This window comes from Xiphophorus hellerii, chromosome 22 (assembly GCF_003331165.1).
Source record: "Xiphophorus hellerii strain 12219 chromosome 22, Xiphophorus_hellerii-4.1, whole genome shotgun sequence".
Classification (NCBI taxonomy): Eukaryota; Metazoa; Chordata; class Actinopteri; order Cyprinodontiformes; family Poeciliidae; genus Xiphophorus; species Xiphophorus hellerii.
Window position 1 is genome coordinate 16098350 of NC_045693.1, and position 20704 is coordinate 16119053.

Below are 20704 nucleotides of genomic sequence, written 5' to 3' on the forward strand. Positions count from 1 at the left end.
TCCCGCTTTGTCACTGACTGCAGAGGGAAGGTGGAGCACACACAGCTTCTTCTGAGAAAGCCTGCATCCCTGTAGTCTCTGCTGACCCCTAGTGGTGCCTAATGTGCATCAATATTACATCAGTTTTTACATTGTCATCGTTGCTTTTGATATGGCTACCTATACTGAAAAAAAAGGATTTATGTTTTATTTGTTGTAATTTATGGCAACAGTGTCTTGATAAAAGGACTGAAGGGAATATCTGTGCACCAGATCAAAGGCCTAAATGTTTAAAGTCTTCACATGTTTACAGGTGTTCACAGCTGGGTGACGTTTGTCAGGGAATGGGATGATTTATGTTTGATTGATATTTTTGACATTCTGGAATATGAATCTTCCTGGCCTCCTCAAATAACAGCATAAATGTAGATTTGTCAAAAGACGTCTTTTAGCTCAGAAACTCTTAAATTTGTGGCTGTCGTTGACATACTTCTCCTTTCCTTTCAAAAGTAAAATAAAATGATGGCCTTATTGTAAATCAGTAATTTGGGGAAACTATTGAAATGATTTACATATAATATATTTGTTCAATAAAATATTTTCTTAAAATGATTAATGTCATCCTTTTTTTGTGGAGGCATGTATGGATATATTGACCTTTGCAATATTCTAGATTGGGCTTTAATTATATGATAAAATAAAATAAAAATCATAATTATTAAAAATGAATTTTTGACAAACAGAATTGGCAGTAGATGACAAATTATGAAGAAAATTACTAATGACCTCCTGCACAGTAGCGCCTTTTAATGCTTTTTAAGAATAACAATACTGAGCTCCCTCCACATGGCAGAAACAGTCTGTCTGTCTCTCTGCATGAACTGAAAACAGAGAATTGGAATAATAAAAAGGTGATGGAGAAGGTGAAATGTAGCTTTTCCTTATTATCAGTTAGATTTCTACAAATTTGTTTTTGCTTCCTTTCATCTCATTCAAGTTTCTTTTCTGGTCTTGTATTTAACGCAGTGAAATGTGGTGCATTTTTGTGTTTCAGATTGTGTCTGCAGTGCAGTATTGCCATCAGAGAAGAATAGTACACAGGGATCTAAAGGTGAGAATCTCAAGTTATGACATATTTAAATTCTCTTGTCTTGTTCTCATATTTTAGCAGTTCATCCTGATAAAAGCTTCAGAAATCAGTGTATTTTTTACATTGCTATCTTCTGTCCTTCCATCAGGCTGAGAATTTATTGCTGGATGCTGATATGAACATCAAGATAGCAGACTTTGGCTTCAGCAACGAGTTCACTGTGGGCAGCAAACTGGACACTTTCTGTGGCTCCCCACCGTATGCAGCTCCTGAACTCTTTCAGGGAAAAAAATATGATGGTCCTGAAGTGGACGTCTGGAGTCTTGGTGTTATCCTCTACACACTGGTCAGCGGATCACTGCCTTTTGACGGACAGAACCTAAAGGTGGGCCTTTTTTTTCTGGAAAGCATTTCAAAGTCCCACAGACAGAGGGGTGGAAATCCTCTCTAGAAAGTTTTCTTGCTTTAAAGCTTAACAACTAAAAAAATATGGATACAAGGAAAAACATGGCTAGTACCAGGGTACACTCTGGTTGTTAATTTGAATTCAGCTTCCCTCTATTTAGATTTTTACCATGATTAGTCAAATTGGGATTAGATTATGTGAAAATGGTTAAAAAGGAATAGAAGCTAATTAAAAAAATGTTTGCTAAGGTCACAAATAAAATGAAGAGGACATTCATTTTCAATTTCACACTGATTTAAAAAGAGAAAAAAAATATTACCCATGACCAGTAACTTGAGGTATTTTCATACTTTTACTTTTATTTTCCTAATATGCAATTGATTCTATAAATGCTCTATAGGTTTTATTAAGAAAATGTTCAAATTTTAGCTCTTTAGTTTTAATTTGTGTTGCAGATAGTAACTCCAAATTAAACTTTGCTCAAAGAAAGTAGTCAAAAGCATCCTACCTCACTCATTTTTTTTTTTTTTTTCTACAATTAGTTTAGTCGATTCTTTTAAATGTTGCAATGCAGTTTAAACTTAAATGTTTTCACATATTAAGCCACTTTGAGTTTGAACTTGATTGGAGAGCAAAAGGTAATGGGAGCAGCAGCTGTAAAGAAGAATCACCAAGCTTTAAAAATGCAAAAAGTTTTGCAATATTAGCTTCAATAATTAATTTTTAAAGTGTCTTCATAGCCGAGTTGAGTGGTTTGTTTTTATATTTTTTAAATTGGAAATTGTTGTTTTGTAATTACATGTAATCTAAAACTGATTCTTTTTCTCCCCCTCAACTGTACAGAGCAGCTGTGCAAAGTAGAACTAATACTGTACTGTACCAGAACAATGGCTTGAAATATTTCTTCTAGGTTCATTTCTCCGTCGAACAGTTGATTCAACTTTAAAACCATGAGCATGAGCTAATATCAAGCTCTGGTTTTAAATATCTTAAATATCTTAAAACCAGAGCTACATTATTATAACCTGTATTAAAAATCTCTTTTTACATTGGGTGCAGGAACTTCGGGAGCGGGTTCTACGAGGAAAGTACCGCATTCCTTTTTACATGTCCACAGACTGTGAAAACCTGCTGAAGAAACTCCTTGTGCTCAACCCCGTCAAACGAGGCAGTTTAGAGGTATTTGCATGTGTTTACATACTATCTGCTTCTTTACCTTCTGTACTTTCTGTATATGGAATGTAATCAGGCATAAAACTTAATGATTTACAGAGAGGTTTTTGATTAATATTTGGAAATACTTTTGTCCCTAAATTTATAGCCTGTCAAATGTAGAGACCTGTGCAAATTATCACCCTCCATGTCTTTGCTCCACTTCATCAGCGCTTCTCAAAAGTTTCTAGAGGTTTTGGTCTTTTTGCTAATTTTATCAGCAATTTTCTTTACATTTCTTTTATCAGGTTAAGACTTGGAACTATGCAGCGTTTTCTTAAATGAGGGAAGTGGACACATGGAAATATCTAGCTTAAAAGTAATGTTTTAAAGAAATATTTCTGGTATTATTCTTAGATTTAAAATTTAGAACAACTTGTGTCCATGGGAAATGGTGACGGAAAGCCTTTATTTTGTGGTAAGATTGAATCAAGTGCAGAGACGCATCAGAACCGTGCTGGAGTTCAGTAAAAACATTCTCATTTGTTTGCAGTTTTAGCATGTGTAAATTGCAGCACTTGTCAGTATTAACTGAAATAATCATTAGTGAGTCAAATTGCAATTGAGAAGTTATGTTGTTCTCGTTTCCTTATTAGCAAATCATGAAAGACCACTGGATGAATGTCGGTCACGATGATGAGGAGCTCAAACCCTACATCGAGCCAGAGTCTGATTTCAACGATTCGTCCAGAATAGGTGTGTTCCGCTGTATGTGGATACCATTTTTAATGTTTTTTTTCCTCAGTTCAGACTCAGACCACTTTTCTCCTCTCCATCCAATCAGAGCTCATGGTGACCATGGGTTTCCCTAAAGAAGAGATCACAGACTCACTACAAAACCAGAAGTACGACGACGTCATGGCTACATACCTGCTGCTAGGCCGAAAAGCTCCAGAGGTGAAGCTCGTTGGACCTACTCTGCTTCCCAACATTGTACAGATCCTCTAATATGACCAAAAACCCTCACTGCTCTTCTGCCATGTTGCAGTTTGAGGGCAACGAGCCGCTGACCAACAGTATCCTGGGCCAGCGTCAGCGGCCGACCAGCGACATTAACAACAGCGCCAGCATTTCCCCTGCCCATCCCAAGGTCACGCGCAGCATATCGGCCAATCAGAAGCAGCGCCGCTACAGTGATCATGGTGGGGATGATGATGGTGGTGGTGGTGGTGGTGGTGGTGTCGTAGAGAAGCCAAGTAAAGTAACCTCTTACATCCCGGCTCTGAGAGTGCTGCGGACTGCGTGTTGTGTAGGAGGTTGTGTGTTGTGTTACCCTGAGTCACTGATGGCGTGATGAAGTGTCAGAACGTGCAACTTTGAGATGGACAGAAGAGGGCATAGTAGCTCACTCAAGATTTCAAAGTGCAATAATTTCTTAAGATTTAAATATCAAACTCAGATAATAAAAAGACAGAAATCTCAACAGATTGGTTGTAAGCATTTTCTAATCGGTGTACTCGATGCTTAAATCAGTGACTCAGCTTGAATACCTCTCTGCCAGACTGTTTCCTCCTATGTCATGTGGAGCCATTGTTTGTGGCGCCATCTTGTGGCAGGCTGCTTTTCCGCAGCTGTTTTTGGAAAAGAACCTCAAAGCATGAAGGGGCACCAGCTCTGCTTCATGCTTGCTTTCACCTTGGCTTCTGTAGCTGTACATGTTTAAAAAAATTGACATGTTGTTGTCTTGTTCCATGCCTGTAAACTGTAATCTAGTGTAAATCCTGGCTTTGAGTGGCTTTGCTTAATGCTGTTATGGTCAAGACCTTGTCCTTGTCTGCTGTTGATTTTTTTATCCCCTCAAAATATTAGGTGTCGAAGCACTTTTATATGGATCATGCTAAAAACAAAATGTGTGCATGTTTCTTTCAGTGGGTCCGTCGGTACCACCAGCAGTGTCATACTCTAAGCGTAATCAGGCCCTGAGCGTAGAAAGTGACCACAGAGAAGAGTGGGATGGAGCTCGCCGGCTCGAGCTCAGCACTTCAAAAGGAGACGTTCCTGCTTCGCCGTTGGGGGTGCAGGAGAGGAAGAAAACTTCGAGTGCTGTGGGGGTGAGGAAGACTGCAGGAATATAGTTTTTGTATAGGGCTGCAAGATGTGAAGGCGATATTATTTGTCAAGGTAGAAGTGATGATATTTCTTACAACGTTAAAGCCCAGCATTGGACCTGTAGCATCTTGAGCTCCAGTCTGTCAGATATGAGCATCTACTGAGTGAAGCTCCGTCCAATAGGCTAAATATTACACTGGGATGCAAAATGTGAATTCAGGACACTTGAAATATATTATTGAATAATTATTACATCCTAAATATTTGCAATTTTATTTTTGCATCCACTGATATTGCAATTACAACATATTTACCACATACTGTTGAGCCCTATTTTACTGTATGATTTTTGGTTGGCACAATAACGTTGATCAGTCTAGTTAAAAGTAGGACACTGTTTTTAACCATTTGTTCTTAGATTAGGGCAAGATTTATGGGTTTAAATATTTTTTATTAGTTTGCTTCATGTTGTCACAGATGTTCTGTTTGTGATTTGTGCTGGTCTGACACTAATCAGCCTTTCTTAATGTTGATAAAAATAATACAAAAGTGTCATTATTTACATTTTACATTTTCACAAGTGGCGGCTGTCCCATAGGAAGCACTTGGTATTTTCCCCCCTAATGTGGAGAGGGGGAAAAAAATCTAAAAATGACTTATAAACATTATTAAAATATTATATTGGCCTGTTTTCCTTAATAGTGTGTGCCTGAATATGATATGAATTACTTGCAGAACATTTCCATCAGTTGACTACAATTCAGCAGTGAATTTCCCCCAACAGATTCTTGTCAGTTTTCTTCTAAGCTAAACAGCCAATCGTGTGTGGTTGCTAAGGAAAAACAATAAACATTTGGCCAGTCAGCATCACTTAATTGGAATTTCCCTGGAAACCTTTGGGTCGCCATGGTGATAAAGTTGATAAAGGCTCGTAGGGGGAGGACTTAGACCAAATTCTCCACAATGACAATGTGGAGAATGTGGAGAACAGTTGGCCAGTAACCTACAGCTTCTGTTTTATTATGTTTAGCTGTTCTTTTTGTGTTGTATGCTTTGTTTGTCAGCTCTGATCATTAGTTATTGCTGATGATCAGTTATGAAAGCTGCAGGGGTTTATTTGATGCTCTGGTTAGCATAATGCTAATGCTGCTCTGGATAAATGTTGCTAAGATTATTATTATTTTAATTGTTAGTATTGATGATATTTAATGATTGTTACCTGTTTTGAGTTTCTGCTGGTATTAAATGTCAATGTTTGGTTGATATGATGTTTCCTGGGTCAGATATTCATTCTCATGTGTTTTTATACAGGGAGGAACTGAAGTCCTGTTTGCTGATTTAGATCTTTGAACGTTCATATCTGTAAGCTTTTGCTGAGCGCCTGATTGTTAGATAAATCTAGGAGTTGTTTGGTGTTGTGGTTCCAACAAAACCACAGGTTAAGTCTTTTAGGTTTCTAGACTAATTGTTATTAGCTGTGATTATTTCATCCTTTTCCAGCAGGAAGGGTTCTACTGTCTGGTATTATTAGTTTACTCTCTTCCATGGTTTTATGGTTGTTTGTTCATACATTAGTTTGATCATTTTCACAGTTTTGACTCTGAATCAGGGTTAACTGTTGACACTGATTTAATGATTCAATACTGTACGTTTTGCAGAAACCAATAGTTTCTGTATGAAGGATATTACATAATGTGTGAGGATGTATTCCTGAGACCTGAGGATGTCCTTAAATGTACATTGTACTAATGGCAACTCAGCCCCACCAGTCCTCACTGGTGGCTATATTGATGTTTTTATAATATTTAAATACACAGTGATTCTCATGTGAAAAAAAAATTTAATCTGTTATTGTTTTTTTGTTTTTTTTTTTCAGAAGAAATGTTAAGTCTTCTTGATTTTATACATATTAATAGACTGATGGGTAACTTGTGTAAAAGTAAATATACTGATTACCATGAAATCATTCTTTGTGTTTCTGTCCACCAACAGACCAATGGTTCAATGACCCGCAGGAACACATATGTGTGTGAACGAACCTCCACTGATCGCTATTCAGCTATTCCCAATGGCAAAGACAGCAGGTTAGACAACCACAGGATTATTTTGTCCCTCTGAGTTTATTTATTTATTTATTCTTTTCTAGCTTATTCTACATACTTTGTGACTCTTTTTATTTTATTAATGGACAATTTAGTCCTCACATGGTAACACCCTCTGCTCTCAACCTTCAGTTTAACAGAAGTGTCAGGCAGCACGCCCTCCACTGCACTGAGCTCTACACGACCCCGTCACACTAAGTCCATGTCAGCATCGGGCCATCCTTCAAAAAGCACGCTGCCCCCCATCGATGACAACACGGAGCTGAAAGCTAGGTGAGCGGCAGCCGAACATCTGCACTGCCACAGGCTGATGCAAGACCTCAGAAAGATGTCAATTATTAATGCCTGCTTATGTTGCAGCTCCTCTCCACGGGATCCATCCAATTCTCCATCTGTGCACAGTATTAGCACCCCCGAGAAGAACCGCTTCCCCCGCGGCACAACCAGCCGCAGCACCTTTCACGGAGCTCAACTCAGAGACCGCCGCAGTGCTACGTACAATGGCCCCCCCGCCTCGCCCACGCTGTCCCACGACACGGGGGCTCTCGCTCAGCAGCGCAGGGGGACGTCCACGGGAATCATCAGCAAGATCACCTCAAAGTTTGTCCGCAGGTCAGTGAGGTCTATCAACTAATATGCATTTTTTGGTTCTAGAACAGTTTTACAGTTTTGGCAAAAGTGTTTTAGCTGAATAAAGATGCACCAAGAAATCATTTGATAACTTTTCTTAGTCTCATAGCTTTAGTTTAAAAGACCTTGACAGATGTCAGGCTTGCTGGAAACTGAAATATCTATCATTTTCTAATCAGTTAACGCACCTCAAGTGCTACCATGTCTACGCTGATAAAAAAAAAAAAAAACACCTCCTTGTGGAAGTTTTGCTAATAAAGAAGTTAGAATAAGGTTTTCAATGTATGGGAGGTGTTTAAATGAATCAGAGCCAATAAGCTATTTATAAAGAAAACAGTATTTTCTCTGTAGTTCATGCGGACAACAAGAGAGTGAGACTTGAAACAAATACCACACAGGCTTAACAAATTTGCTCAATTTTGCATTGTATTCATCTCAAACCTGAACCCCAATTAGTGAGTAGAGTGTTTGGCTACATTTCAACAACATGCTTTTATTAAACAGTTGCATTTAACCACCTTGGCAAGAAAAAAAAAAAAAAAAAGCTGACAGCTGTAGTATATTATCGGCCTCCTAAAACACTTTGTGAAACAAGAAACATCACAAATATACAAACATGGTACTTATTTAGCAAATATTTATTGCAATCCAACCAGCTGTTTGCATTATTGACATTGCAATAGTGACACATTTGGGATATAATGTGCAGTCATTGCTAAATTTGGAATTGTTGAATACCTTGTCAAAATTTCAGAGTTGGGAAAGCTTTTCCAACCTTGGTGATTATGAATACAAATTCTTTAAGTTTTTCCTTGTTTTTAAAGTATTGTACATTGTTATTTACAAAAGTTTTATTTAATGACTACTTACAGCAGAAAAGGCTTGACAAATATGTTGTCTGCTGTTATTTTTTCATAAATTACTGTCCGTAAACAGAAATCAGAATGGACTAAAATGAAATTCTTTGGTTTAAAATGAAAGATATGAAATAGGCCAAAAAGTTTTTAATTGGTGCATCTTTTTTATAGTTTTTTTTTAAAGTATCGTTGGGTACCTTCTGCCAGCTTTCTGTCAGTACCAGCATCCTGAGCCTCTTCATGCGAGTGTCACTTTCAAGCTGCCCCTTGCTCATAGCTTACAGCTTTCTCTCCTTTTCTCCCCGCATAGAGCTATGTCTTTCAGGTCGACCCGGAGGTAGGAGAACATAACGCTTGCTGCACACGTCTCCCTCCTTCTCCTCCCATCTAAAACAATAACTCAAAAAAAACCCCTCTCTGCCCACGACGACCCGTGTGTTTAACGTCTTTATGTACTTGCCCACCACATCCTCGCTTACCGACACCCTTGTTATGCCGTGTATCTCTTCCCCCTTTGTCCTCTTCCTTAACGACCAGACTTCACGGCTCTCCAGCTTTCTCTACTAAAGCCACTAGATGTGTACGGCTGTATTTGCGAGCTGTCCTCTCCTTACTCTCCCCCTGCCTTCATGCAGAGCTTGAGACAGACGATTAAATGAACAGAAATCGAGCTGTGTACACACATAAGCACTTTTCCTCTCTTTACACGTCAGTGGAGATTAAGGAAAGGTGCGTTACGACAGATGGGATGATGCATATGGTTTATGTCGGCTTTACTGATGAAAGGTCATCTCATTGTGTGCTGAGCTCTGACACCCAGGAGTGTGGATTCTTTCCTGGCATGATGCCCGACACCCTCGTCTGTGTTCAGTCATGATTGAGCTGGTTTTGGCAGTTGGTTGGTGGGTGAGTTTGGGGGGGGTTGATATCGACATTAGCTCAGATGTAACGAGTGAATTTTGGGTTTATTTCAGGGTGCCCAGTGAGGGCGAGGCCAGTGCCAGGACTGAAACACCAAGGTGAGACTTTAACTCAAAAGGTCAATAATCAAATTTTTTTTGTATCATGATTGTTCAAATTCATCTCTGTGTTGAAATCTTGCTAAATGTGCTATTATTACCAGGTGAAGTTGTTGTACTCAAAGTAGAGTTATCACCATTATTCCTGCAGCATTAATGTAATTTTTGTAGGAGTAATTTTCATCATTTCAATCACATATTATCTGTAATAAACACTGATTGAATTCTTATATTTATGTTTACCTATACAAATTTAATTTTGAGAATAAGAAATAACTTGTATAAAGGTATTTTTACAGCCAATACCTGCTTTCCTTCCTGAGGAGATGGCTGCAATCAAAGTGTTCCTTATTTGGGCTTTCCTGCTGAGTTACAATGCTGATGGTTCACAAAACCTGACAAACTAATCATCTGGCTAATATCTAGTTAGCATTCACCACTAGTGGCTCCTGGAAGAGGGAGATGACTACCTGTGTCATTTCCTTTTGCATGTTGGAAGAACCGAAAAAAAATTAAAAGAGCTTCAAATGTTCAGAATACAGCTACATTGATGATTCAAGCATCACAAATTTCCTTTTACTGCCTTCTACTGCACATGCCAGGACAATCTTTGTCTGAGGGACAAAGAAAAGATTTTATCTGACTGGAGCCCAAATACAGTCTCAGTGGACATTTTATTTTAAATGGATAAAACCTTTATCTCTGTAACCAATAAAACCAATTCATCTCCATTTCACAGAGAGAGAGCCTGCATTTGACCTCATTAAGAGTATTTTTTACCCTGCCCTTCTAATGCTGTTCCAGGAGTGCATCTGGCGACACCAAGGATGATGCCGGTCGGGACTCTAAGCCCCGCTCGCTGCGTTTCACCTGGAGCATGAAGACCACTTCCTCCATGGACCCCGCGGACATGATGCGGGAGATCCGTAAGGTCCTGGACGCCAACAGCTGCGACTACGAGCAGCGCGAGCGCTTCCTGCTGTTTTGCGTTCACGGCGACGCACGCCAGGACAATCTAGTCCAGTGGGAGATGGAGGTGTGCAAGCTGCCCCGCCTTTCGCTCAACGGCGTACGCTTCAAGAGGATATCGGGCACGTCCATCGCCTTTAAGAACATCGCCTGCAAAATTGCCAACGAGCTCAAACTGTGACGGCAGATGGAACACCGCCCGGGCCTTCGGGTGAGCTCTGGTTACACTCTCATCCCATCACTGGATTAGTGTTGACTCATAGGACAAAATCAGCACTGAAGCCCCAGCACAACACCACCGTGCAGAATCAAGGTGGATCCGGCTGGCTAACGTGCAGCACTGGCCCACGAATGTACTGTACAGGGTAGGGTGACTCGGACAGATAGCAAAAACCAACTAACCTAGCCTTTTTTTTCCCTCTTCTCTCCCCATCAACGCCGTCTCCCGATCAGCCTGCTGCTCCACGTTAAAGGACGCAGTTATATAACACATGCAGTATGCAACTGAAGATGACCATTCGGCAATAAGTTTTCAGTCTGTTCGAAATACTTTGAGATCTGCTCTCCTTGCTGAATAACCATTAAAATTACTGTAAGCTAAAGCTAGCCGCTTTTCCACCTATGTTAAGGCAGTATATAGATCAGGCTGGAGCTCGTACTAAAACTATGTAAAAAAGAAAAAAAAAAGAATTGTACTGTATGCATAACATCTGCAGGTACTGTACTGTATATTAACTTTTAGTTCTGTACAGAATTTTATTGTTAATACTGTCTTTTTTTTCCATGGGATTGAGTTATTTCCTTCTCCGAATCATGTCTCTTAGAGCATTCCCCTTTCTGTCTGTTATTGATTTTATCCTTTTTTTTCTTGTTTTTCTCGTTTTGTAAGAACCACCATTTGAAAATAGTGTTTTTCAGTTTTATTTAAAGAGGACTAAATTATTTTGTGGATAATGAAGGGATGCGATGTTCCCTTGCCTTTTTGTGTTATGTTTGCCTATGGAGAAAAAAAAAAAAAACTAAACAAACACTAAGTTGCGCCACACAAACTTGAGTTGTAAGTTCAGTTGAGGCTGAAAACATGTTCACTTTAATTTTTCTCCTTGCAGTAGGGGCCCTGCTGCAGTTGCACAAGTATTCCAGGGTGAAGTGTATGAACATGAGAGTGCACACCTGTTTCCTTCATGTTAGTTTATTAGTCTCCAAGGAAGATGCACGGTTTAAACTGGTTTGCTTTAGGACTCGACGTTGGATGCCTCTATCCAAAGGATTGGTGACGCATGAGGAGCTGGACGACTGAAGCTTTGCTGTGGAGCCTTTCTAAAGAGCCAGATTTAAACTCGCTGCAAACGTGTGATTGTGCAGGCACTAGTGTATCTCCTTACTTTTTTTTTTTTTTTTTAATTCAGTTGTATTTATTTCATTACATTGTAATGTGCTGCTTTGTAGATTTGAGGCGTGCACTTTGTTGGAGAAGATTAAAAGAATTTTATTTGTTTGTATTTATTTACTTTCTCATTTTATCACAACTGCACGACACATTCTGAAAGGTTGACGCAGACATCCTCTGCCATCTCTATTCACAATGTAACACTGAAGTTAATATGCAGGAAGCTCTCCGATTAAGTAACTCTTTTATTGACTCCAAATAACATAAGGTTCATCTTAGTCATGACACAAATGATGAATTTTGTGCACGTCATAGTTAAGGAATATGAACAGTCTCTTTTTCATTTCAGTATCTTTTTAAGGAGCTCAAAAATAGTTCATAGTTGCCAGTTATGAAAAACTGCTCAATACTTTAAACACTTTACAAACCATTAACAATAAAAACGGAAGTTGCAAGGATATACAGGTAGACTAACAATATATCTGTATGCAGAGTTTCTACTCAGCCTGGAATAAGATTCAGGTGTGTTCCCAGTCCGGAAGGGAACAGAAAATCAAAGCTGATCCTTGAAAGATGTGTATATCCAAATTCTTCCCAGTACAATTGGTTCAATGTCCATCTATCTTTCAGCTTGTCTGTCCATCCTTTCATCCAATTAGTACATTCATCAGTCTGTCCATTTGCTTATGATTGTTCATCCATTCATCTGTTTGTCCATCCAGATATTCCTCGTTATGTCTATACTTCTATAATTTTTTGCTCATTATTCATGAATCCACTTTTTGTGCATCTGCTCATTTGTCGATACTCCATTCTGTCCATCCATCTTTTGGTACATTATTTCAACCATTTGTCATTATCCATAAACGGTATCACCTGTGCATTAGTTTAATCTATCCATCAATGTGCCTGCATAACCATTTTCCTACTACTGAATTATGCCTAAACCTATCTATGCTCTAGTTTCTTCATCCAAGTTGATGCATCCATCCTTCCCTACAGTTATGGTTTTTGTCCGCTCTATACTTGAAGCCACTGTAAAGATATCTGCCACAAATTTAAAGTAAACTTTTGGATCTAAACTTTAGGAATATGGTAAAACGGTATCGAACACTTAGGAAATTTTTCTTTTTCCTCTTAAATTTTTTTGCATAACACAATCCTATCGTCTTTTAACAAATACAACCCTGTCTGCCCTGGACCATCTCTACACTTACAAAAGCATATTTTACAAATATTTGCAGCGTACAAATGGAAAGACAGAAAAATGTAAACATTGTGATTCGGCAGATTTGTTCACTTAGAACATGTTAATAGTTTAAAAAGTAGATTTTGTCTTTTGTAAATCATTATGTAATATTAGAGAATACCTGTATAAACTGTTAAATATTGTAAAAGCTTGATCACAAATTGGTGTAAACATTTTAAGGCCAGTTTTAGATTTGTTGGGTTGGGTTGATGGCCAGCTTCTGGCCCTTTATACATTTATGTTTTGAGAAAATATTGGATCTAATGTTAACCTAGGATACATGCCTCTCAATCAGATATGTGGCTTGAGAAACGTATTTGTTATCTTTAAACTTGTCATGCAGAAATTGTGATAGATTTTTAAAAATGAGTGAATATAAATTTCTAAAGTTAGGACCATAAATTTCTGAGTTGCTTAGCTCTCAATTTCCTATTACAGACTTTTGTATGTACACAAAAAAGATCACAAAAATAACTAACCATTCAATAAAAAATAAAAACAATCAATTACTCAGATCAATGACTAAATGCTCGTATATCTGAGTTTTCCCTTTGAAACTGGAGGCCAGCAGAAATTGACGGTTGTCAATGGAAACTGGAGAAAATGCCCTTGGCGCCTGAATGTTCAGCTCCTGGAAGCGAACAAACTCGCCCTTCTTGGCATCCCAGCGGTACACCTGGGTGAAAGAGTAGTCGCTGCCCAGAATGGCGTACTGCCAGCTGCCCACAGTGAAGGGCTGGAACACCATGGAGCCTCGGGAGGGCATGGTCTGTAATTCTCTGAAGAGGGCGCCATCCCAGCGCATCACCTTGGAGTCACCAATGAAGCGCGTCAGGCAAATGTAGAGATCAGACTTGACCTGAAAGTGCTTGACGGCATAAACGTCCTCCATCTCCGGGATGTCAGTTCGTCTGTCAAAATGCTTGGTGGCTTTGTTCCACTGGTAGATGACAGGCCTCTGGGAGCTGCTGGACAGGATCAGGTGAGGTTTGGAGGAGATCTCTAGGTACTCCACGTCAGTGTCGCGGTACCACGGGTGGAGGGACTGATGGGAGTAGAAGCCATTGCCGTTCCACTTGTAGATGGTGGTGGAGCCAGCCTTGGAGCTGTCAGCTATGACGAAGAAGGACTCTCCATCAATCCGGAACGTCTCAACGTCATTTGGCTTGCGGATTTTCAGGACGTCAATGCCTTGAAGCTTGATGAATTTGTTGGCAGAGGTGTCCCGCTTGTAGATGTGGGAGCCTCCAAACAGCTGAGCCACGATGATGAACAGCTGGTTGTCAATGACGAGAGGTTTGCAGATCACAGTGGATGTACCTGGAAAAACATGCAACCCATTGGTTCCTGTTTTAATGCCAATTTTAGTTTGAGACTTAAGCAGCTGATTGACTTTACTTACTGTCAATATCGTCAAAGTTTCTGAAGTTCATCTCAACGTGATCCCATTCAAGGAAACCACACTTCCCGATAAATGGCTGGGCAAAGACGACATACTGGTCGTTCCGGAAAGAAAACGCTTCCACTGATATGGATTCAAATTTCAGGGACTGGTAGGGAGCAAACTCTGTGAGGGAAACAGAAAAACAGCTTTACAAGTAAAGTAAAATCTGCAAAGAAGGATAAATGTGAGGAGTCAATACTCCACCTGTGGTGATGCAGTCGAAGGACTGCGACGACAGGTCATTGATCCTCTTGTCCAGCTGTGAGGCCGGGCCCTTGCAGTAAATCTGGTCCACGGTGGCATTGGTGCCGTATATCCACTCCACTAACCACTTCAGCTTACAGTCACACAAGAAATGATTCCCACGCAAGTCTCTGAGGGGAGAAAACCATTGTGTGAAAATCTGAGAGAATCACTCCTCCTGTTCTACAGTGAGCTTAACACTCTGAAGCTCCAGATGGTGGCTTTCTCTGACGTCCTCAATTTGAGGTTTCATCGACATCAAGGAAGACGAACATCTTTAGCCTCAGCCCCTCTCCCTCCTTTCTCTCTCTTCTTCTAGCGCATGTAATTTTAATGGCGCTAAAAGCTCCAGCTGCCTACGCGTTTGTCAAACCTCGGTGAAGGAGGAGCAATAAATGATACATATTTCTAAAAATAGAAAGTTGTACGGACAGCTCATCATTCATTGTACAAAATTAGAGATTGTATCAAGTGTATAATCTTATTAGTTTCTGTCTTAACAAAGAATAATACTTACACTTTTGTCAAGGCCTCGAGACCTTTGAACAAATCTTTGGGGAGAGTCTCCAGATTGTTGTAGGCCAGACTCCTGATGGAAAAAAAAGAGCATATTTACTGCAATTTTACTGTAAAGCTTAATGTTAATACTGTCTTTTTTTTCTCCATGGGATTGAGTTATTTCCTTCTACAAATCATGTCTCTTAGAGCATTCTCCTTTCTGTCTGATATTGATTTCATCCTATTTTTGTTTTTCTTGTTTTGTAAGAACCACCATTTGAAAATAGTGTTTTTCAGTTTTTTTTAAAGAGGACTAAATTATTTTGTGGATAATGAAGGAATGCAATGTTCCCTTCCCTTTTTGTGTTATGTACGTATATACTAGATATATATATATATATATATATATATATATTTATTTTTTTTTTTTCCCCCTCCCACATTTTTTTACTTTAAATTCAGTCATTTGCTGCTTCAGGTTAAATTAAGTCATATTTGCAGAAGTAATTTTTCCAGAAGTTTGAGTCATGTCTGTTTGCATCATCAGAACGTTGATGGAAAGTTTTTCTTTTCCATCAACTAATATATCAGCTAATATATTTAACTATATTAGGTAACTTCAAAGCAGTGAGTATATGTAATACAGGTGCAGCTCAAACTTTAAATATTGTGACAAGGTACCATATTTTTTGTCACTCATTTTGAAAAGTACAACTCAATTATTATATAGGTTCATTACACACACACTGAAATATTTCTAGTCATTTTTTTCTTATTAAATTGATAAATATGGTTTACTGATCATGAAAACCCCAAAGTCTGTGAAATATAATAAAAGATATAACATTTTCATAGAAAATGAAAGGAGGAAGTGTGTACTTTCAACAGGGATAACTGCACCCTTGAGAGGATCCAAATGCCCTCCATTTTCAGATGGAAGTAAGGTTTGCATTTCATTTGGAAGCAAGGTCTCCGGGTCTGGAGAAGAGAGGACTCTCTTGCTTTAACCCCAATGTTAGTTTTTTTCACAGTAAGTGATGGTTTGGGTTTGGGGTGCCATGTTGGTGTTGGTCCACTGTGTTTTCTGAACTCCACAGTCAACGCAACTACCAGAAAATTCTAGAGCATTTCATGCTTCACTTTGGTGACAAGCTGTGTGGGCATGCTGATTTTCATTTCCCAGCAGGACTTGCCACCTGCCCACAGTGCTAAAGGTACCAAAAGCTGGTTCAATGACCATGGTCTTCCTTTGCTTCATCTACCAGTAATCTGACCCAACCAGAACCGCATAAGCTATGGAGCATTGAAGATAGGAAGATGAGAGACACAAGGTCCAACAATGCAGCTGACCTGAAGCTTATCAAGGTCATTCTTACACCTACACAGTGCCACAAGCTGATCGCCTCCATGCTGATGGGTTGATCTGAGTTTTTCAGAAACTGCTGATCTGCAACCATCTCTTTTTTTTAACTCACACATTAAAGCCAGTGTGTTTTGGATTTAATGTCTTTTTGAAGTTAGAGGGGAATGGGCATACTGATCTGAGATGATGGAAAGGCAACAATAGCTGAAATCATTACACAGAGGCAAACAGAATATCATCTCTGAAGGAAATACATGTCAAACCTTCAAACAAGTGGGCCACAGCAACAGAAATCTGCAATGGCTGTCACAACAAGCTTCAATATATTTTATTAGAATTTTATGGGATAAACCAGCACAAGATGTGGCGTAACTGTACATATGAAGAAAAATAATTCACAGTTTTCGCTACAAACAAATGTGCTGTGCATTTGTACTTGTTTGTATTTGGAAATTGGCTCAGTCCAATCAGATTGGATGGAGAGCATCTGTAAACATTGCTTTTCAAATTCTGCCACCAATGTTCAGGAGGAGTTGGGGGAGGCCATTCTATCTCACATAAACATGCTTTCATCTAAACCATTCCATTTTAGCTTTTGCTGTATGTTTAGGAACATGGTCCTGAACCTCAGTCCCAGTCTCAAATCCTTTGCAGCTTCCAGATTTTCTTCCAGAATTGCTCTGTATTTAGCTCAATACATCTCATTATGATCTCTAACAAGCTTGATTGTCACTGCTGAAGAAAAACATCCCCATATCATGATGTTGCTATCACCATAGTTCACCATGGTGATGGTGTGTTAGGGGCTATGTTGACTGCTAGTCTTCCATATTCCTTATGTGGTAAAAACTGCCATGACTTTATGTCATGTGTAGGGCTGAATAAAGAATAAAAAAGTATAAAACTCTCAGTTAGATTTGGATCTAGACTGTTCTAACACACAAATATCCTCTGATTTAAGGCATTTCCTAGTAGCTCTGGTTGCATGTTTAGGCTTGTGATCCTTCAACCCAGTGATGCATCTAACAGGTTTTCTTCTTAGATAATCCTGTTTATTACTCCATCCATCTCCACATTAACTCTGACTAGCTTCACTGTCAATGCAGAAGAAAACCAACCTATACAATCCGATACTGTCACCAGCATGCTTTATCGTAGAGATAGTGTGTTCATTACTATAGCATGTATTGCCAGAGCACCTTTATCCACACATTTGCTATGTCCCCCAAAGCTTCAAGCCTTAAATGTCTCTTCAACTGAATCCTTAAAGTTTCTGCTGTGTTCCTTGGTCTTCATGTTGCTGTTTGTTCACCAACCTTCTCTAACAAACATCGAAGGCTGTAAGGATGTGGATTTTGTGTCTGATTGTTAGTTAATTTTGTGCCATTCGTGTCTAGCCCCTTATTGTTCCCAGCTGTCCCTTGTTTCCTCTGACTATTCCCTGTGTATTTAACGTCACCTGTGTCTTCGTTTCGCTGTCTGTCCTTGTCGTGGTTTTGTCTCTCCCTGTTGGTTTACCCAAGTACCTGGACATCATTAAACTTATTTTTCTCCACTTACTGTGGGTCTCACCGACTCAAATCCTCATCACCTCAACCTCAATTCATGACAAAGGCCTTCTCTGAACTGCTGGATTGAAATACACCCAGATGGACTGCTTACTATTAGGGACACAGGTAATTAATAGGATGGTGACCACATATTCATGCTAGACTTTTTAGACCTTTAGTTTGTAAATAAATTTTAAAAAACATGTTTAATTTTCCTTCCACTTCAGCTATGCTCTGTTTTGTGATGGTCTATCACACAAAATCCCAAAGCAATACAGTGAAGTTAGCATTTCTAATGTGACAAGGTAGTAATAATGTAGCAAGGTAGATATGAACAGTTTTGCGAGCCACTGTGTGAATAATGCAAACGCGTTGAGCAGTTGCGTAAAAAGGATGTTATGTTTTTGCTTTCTAATCATTTTACCAGCTGCACATTGTTCAGAGAAATGTCTCTGTGGCAATACAAGCTGTGCAGTAACCTTTGTCAGCGTTTTTATCTCTTGTTTTTACGTCTTTTGCACAAAAAAAAAAAAGTACTTACAGGTGCACCAGGGTTTTCAGACCTCGGAAAGCATACGGTGATATCGACTGGATTTGGTTGTTTTCTATGAAACTGAAAAAACGAGTATGTGCATTAGCAAAGAAGACACACTGTAGTAGTAGAAGGAATATCAGTCATACAATTTTATCATAAACTCACAGATATTCGAGATGAGGAAGTCCAAGGAAAGCGTCCTCGTTTATAGATTCCAGGTTGTTTGCTGTGAACAGGCTGTGCAGAGAGATCCCAGTGTTTAGTATTTGACTGCTTAGAGTCACGTACTGCCAAAAAATATTGAGAAAACCTCTGCTCACTATGTTTCCCTAAAGCATCTCACAATACAAAGTAAAACATTTTGAGGATTCCTGCAGGCAGTCTTGCACAGTTGTTTTTTAGTGGCTCAGTCAGAGCCAAAGTATGACTCAGATCAAGAAGGAAATTCCCTGAAATTCATCTGTGCCACATGGCATGCATGCACACATATGTATGTGGTAAAACTTGGCTGCATGTAGAGAGCAGTGATCAAACCTACCATGATAAAAAAAAGGAAGAAAACATCACTAGGGAGTCTTTCTGTTCTTACATTTCCAATCAGTCTACAGTGTTGTGAAAGAAAACGTCTTGGAAAATTAAACATGGCGTTGATCAAGCCCACAGGAAAATGACAGCATACAACAAACAACAAAAATAATAATAATAAAAAAAAAGCTCAAAAGAGATTTCTCACAGGAGATGCAGGGCAGGGGTGTGGATGAAGCTCTCCTTGGCGATTTCGGTGAATTCCGACTTGACGAATGATCTGTGGGAGTAAAATGCGACAAAAAAAAAACCAAACAAACAAACAAAAAAAAAAAAAACAACACACTGTTCAGGTCCACAGCAGACTTGTCATAGAGCAGTTATTGCAGTCTGTTCCTTGGGAATGCATTTTTGTGCTGTTTCTGCTGCAGAAAAGCCACTGATCGCACATGTTTGAAATAAAGCAATATGCCAGTTAGAAAGGACTCACAGAGATGTGACATCGGGGGGAAAGCTGCGAGGAATCGACACTGCGCTTTCGCACAACGCGTTATCTTTGGTGCATGTGCATGACATGGGACAGCGCTGCTGCCTGGCTCTCTTGCTCTCCACTGAAGGTACAACAGAAGCCACCATAAGTAAACCGAGCCAGAGGCACCTCCTGGGTATTCTGCATGTATTTTCCATCCTTGGGAACCGCTGCGGGCACGACTTGCGCGTCGAGCAGCCCTACACATGAACCAGGGTCTCTGCCGTGCTTCCTTCCCTCGTTGCTGCTGCTGCCAGGAGGCCGAGCGACTGTCCGCTCCTGTTGTCTCCACCGACGGGGCTGCGCGCCTTCTTCGCCGCCGATCCGGGGAGTGGAGGGTGATCGAACCCGGAGTCCCCCCCCCCCCTCTGATCTGCAATTACACGACGGGGAAAAAAAACGAAAAGAAAAAAAAAAACCACGAGCGTGTATCTTCTGTGGCACAGATGAGAACTAATCAGAAGTGTGGTGTGATGTGTGTGGAGCAGAGGAGAACGCCAGCTGGCGCTGTGACAGACGCGGTGTGAGGGCAGGTGGGGATCCCAGCGGGAGCAGACGGAGCATCTCTATCCAAAAACCACGCCTATGGTTTCAGTCAACGCTACGCACTCGATGTCAAGCGCCTGGAGGATTCCGCCCAATGGGCAGGCAGACGGATCTGGTTTTATTTTTTCCCCTCTGTCAATCAACATATGCACAGTATAATCACTATAAATTAAACTCCAACATGAACCAGCGGATTGCTGCCTGTACGGTGCAGACGCTACCTAAGCTGTCCATGCGGGAAGCGGCTTGGAAAACCGGGTTAAAATTGATTCTTGCCGACTGATGGAAATGCACCTGCAACATATTGTCTTATTACAAACCCATTAGCCTTAGTTACATTTAAACACTTGGTTTTAGACAAATAAGTATCAATTTGGCGCAGTTCCTGGCTTCCTCCCGGTTGCCATGGTGACAGGAAGATGCTCATAATGTTTGAGACCAGTGCTGAAAGGGTGCTGTAGGAAGGGAAGTACTTCAGACATCTGTTCTGCTAACACAAAAGCCCCTCAGCCCCTTTTA

At 39.9% G+C, this 20704-nt stretch overlaps 2 protein-coding genes across 6 annotated transcripts in view; one reads left to right on the forward strand and one right to left on the reverse strand.

Annotated features, from left to right (window-relative positions):
- mark1 (MAP/microtubule affinity-regulating kinase 1) overlaps window positions 1-11362 on the forward strand; it is a 36619-nt gene extending 25257 nt beyond the window's left edge. The window contains exons 7-20 of one of the 5 annotated variants that reach the window (XM_032552907.1): window positions 1034-1090; window positions 1218-1454; window positions 2535-2654; window positions 3284-3383; window positions 3472-3584; window positions 3676-3883; window positions 4557-4738; window positions 6729-6820; window positions 6971-7111; window positions 7199-7450; window positions 8636-8662; window positions 9300-9344; window positions 10149-10524; window positions 10767-11362. In XM_032552907.1, the coding sequence (XP_032408798.1) occupies window positions 1034-1090; window positions 1218-1454; window positions 2535-2654; window positions 3284-3383; window positions 3472-3584; window positions 3676-3883; window positions 4557-4738; window positions 6729-6820; window positions 6971-7111; window positions 7199-7450; window positions 8636-8662; window positions 9300-9344; window positions 10149-10494 (1920 nt within the window). In that variant the 3' untranslated portion in view covers window positions 10495-10524; window positions 10767-11362. Of the gene's footprint in view, window positions 1-1033; window positions 1091-1217; window positions 1455-2534; window positions 2655-3283; window positions 3384-3471; window positions 3585-3675; window positions 3884-4556; window positions 4739-6728; window positions 6821-6970; window positions 7112-7198; window positions 7451-8635; window positions 8663-9299; window positions 9345-10148 lie in introns of all 5 variants that reach the window. The other 4 variants (XM_032552906.1, XM_032552909.1, XM_032552908.1 and 1 more) reach the window with 4 other exon arrangements.
- Window positions 11363-11681: 319 nt separating this feature from the next.
- Window positions 11682-20270, reverse strand: LOC116713014 (leucine-rich glioma-inactivated protein 1-like). Its single transcript, XM_032552911.1, has 8 exons — window positions 19601-20270; window positions 19319-19390; window positions 18751-18822; window positions 18592-18663; window positions 15157-15228; window positions 14601-14770; window positions 14355-14519; window positions 11682-14272 (listed from the first exon to the last, which is right to left on the reverse strand). The coding sequence occupies exons 1-8, from the start codon at window positions 19795-19797 to the stop codon at window positions 13455-13457; spliced, it is 1638 nt and encodes a 545-aa protein (XP_032408802.1). The 5' UTR covers window positions 19798-20270; the 3' UTR covers window positions 11682-13454.
- Window positions 20271-20704: the final 434 nt, after the last annotated feature.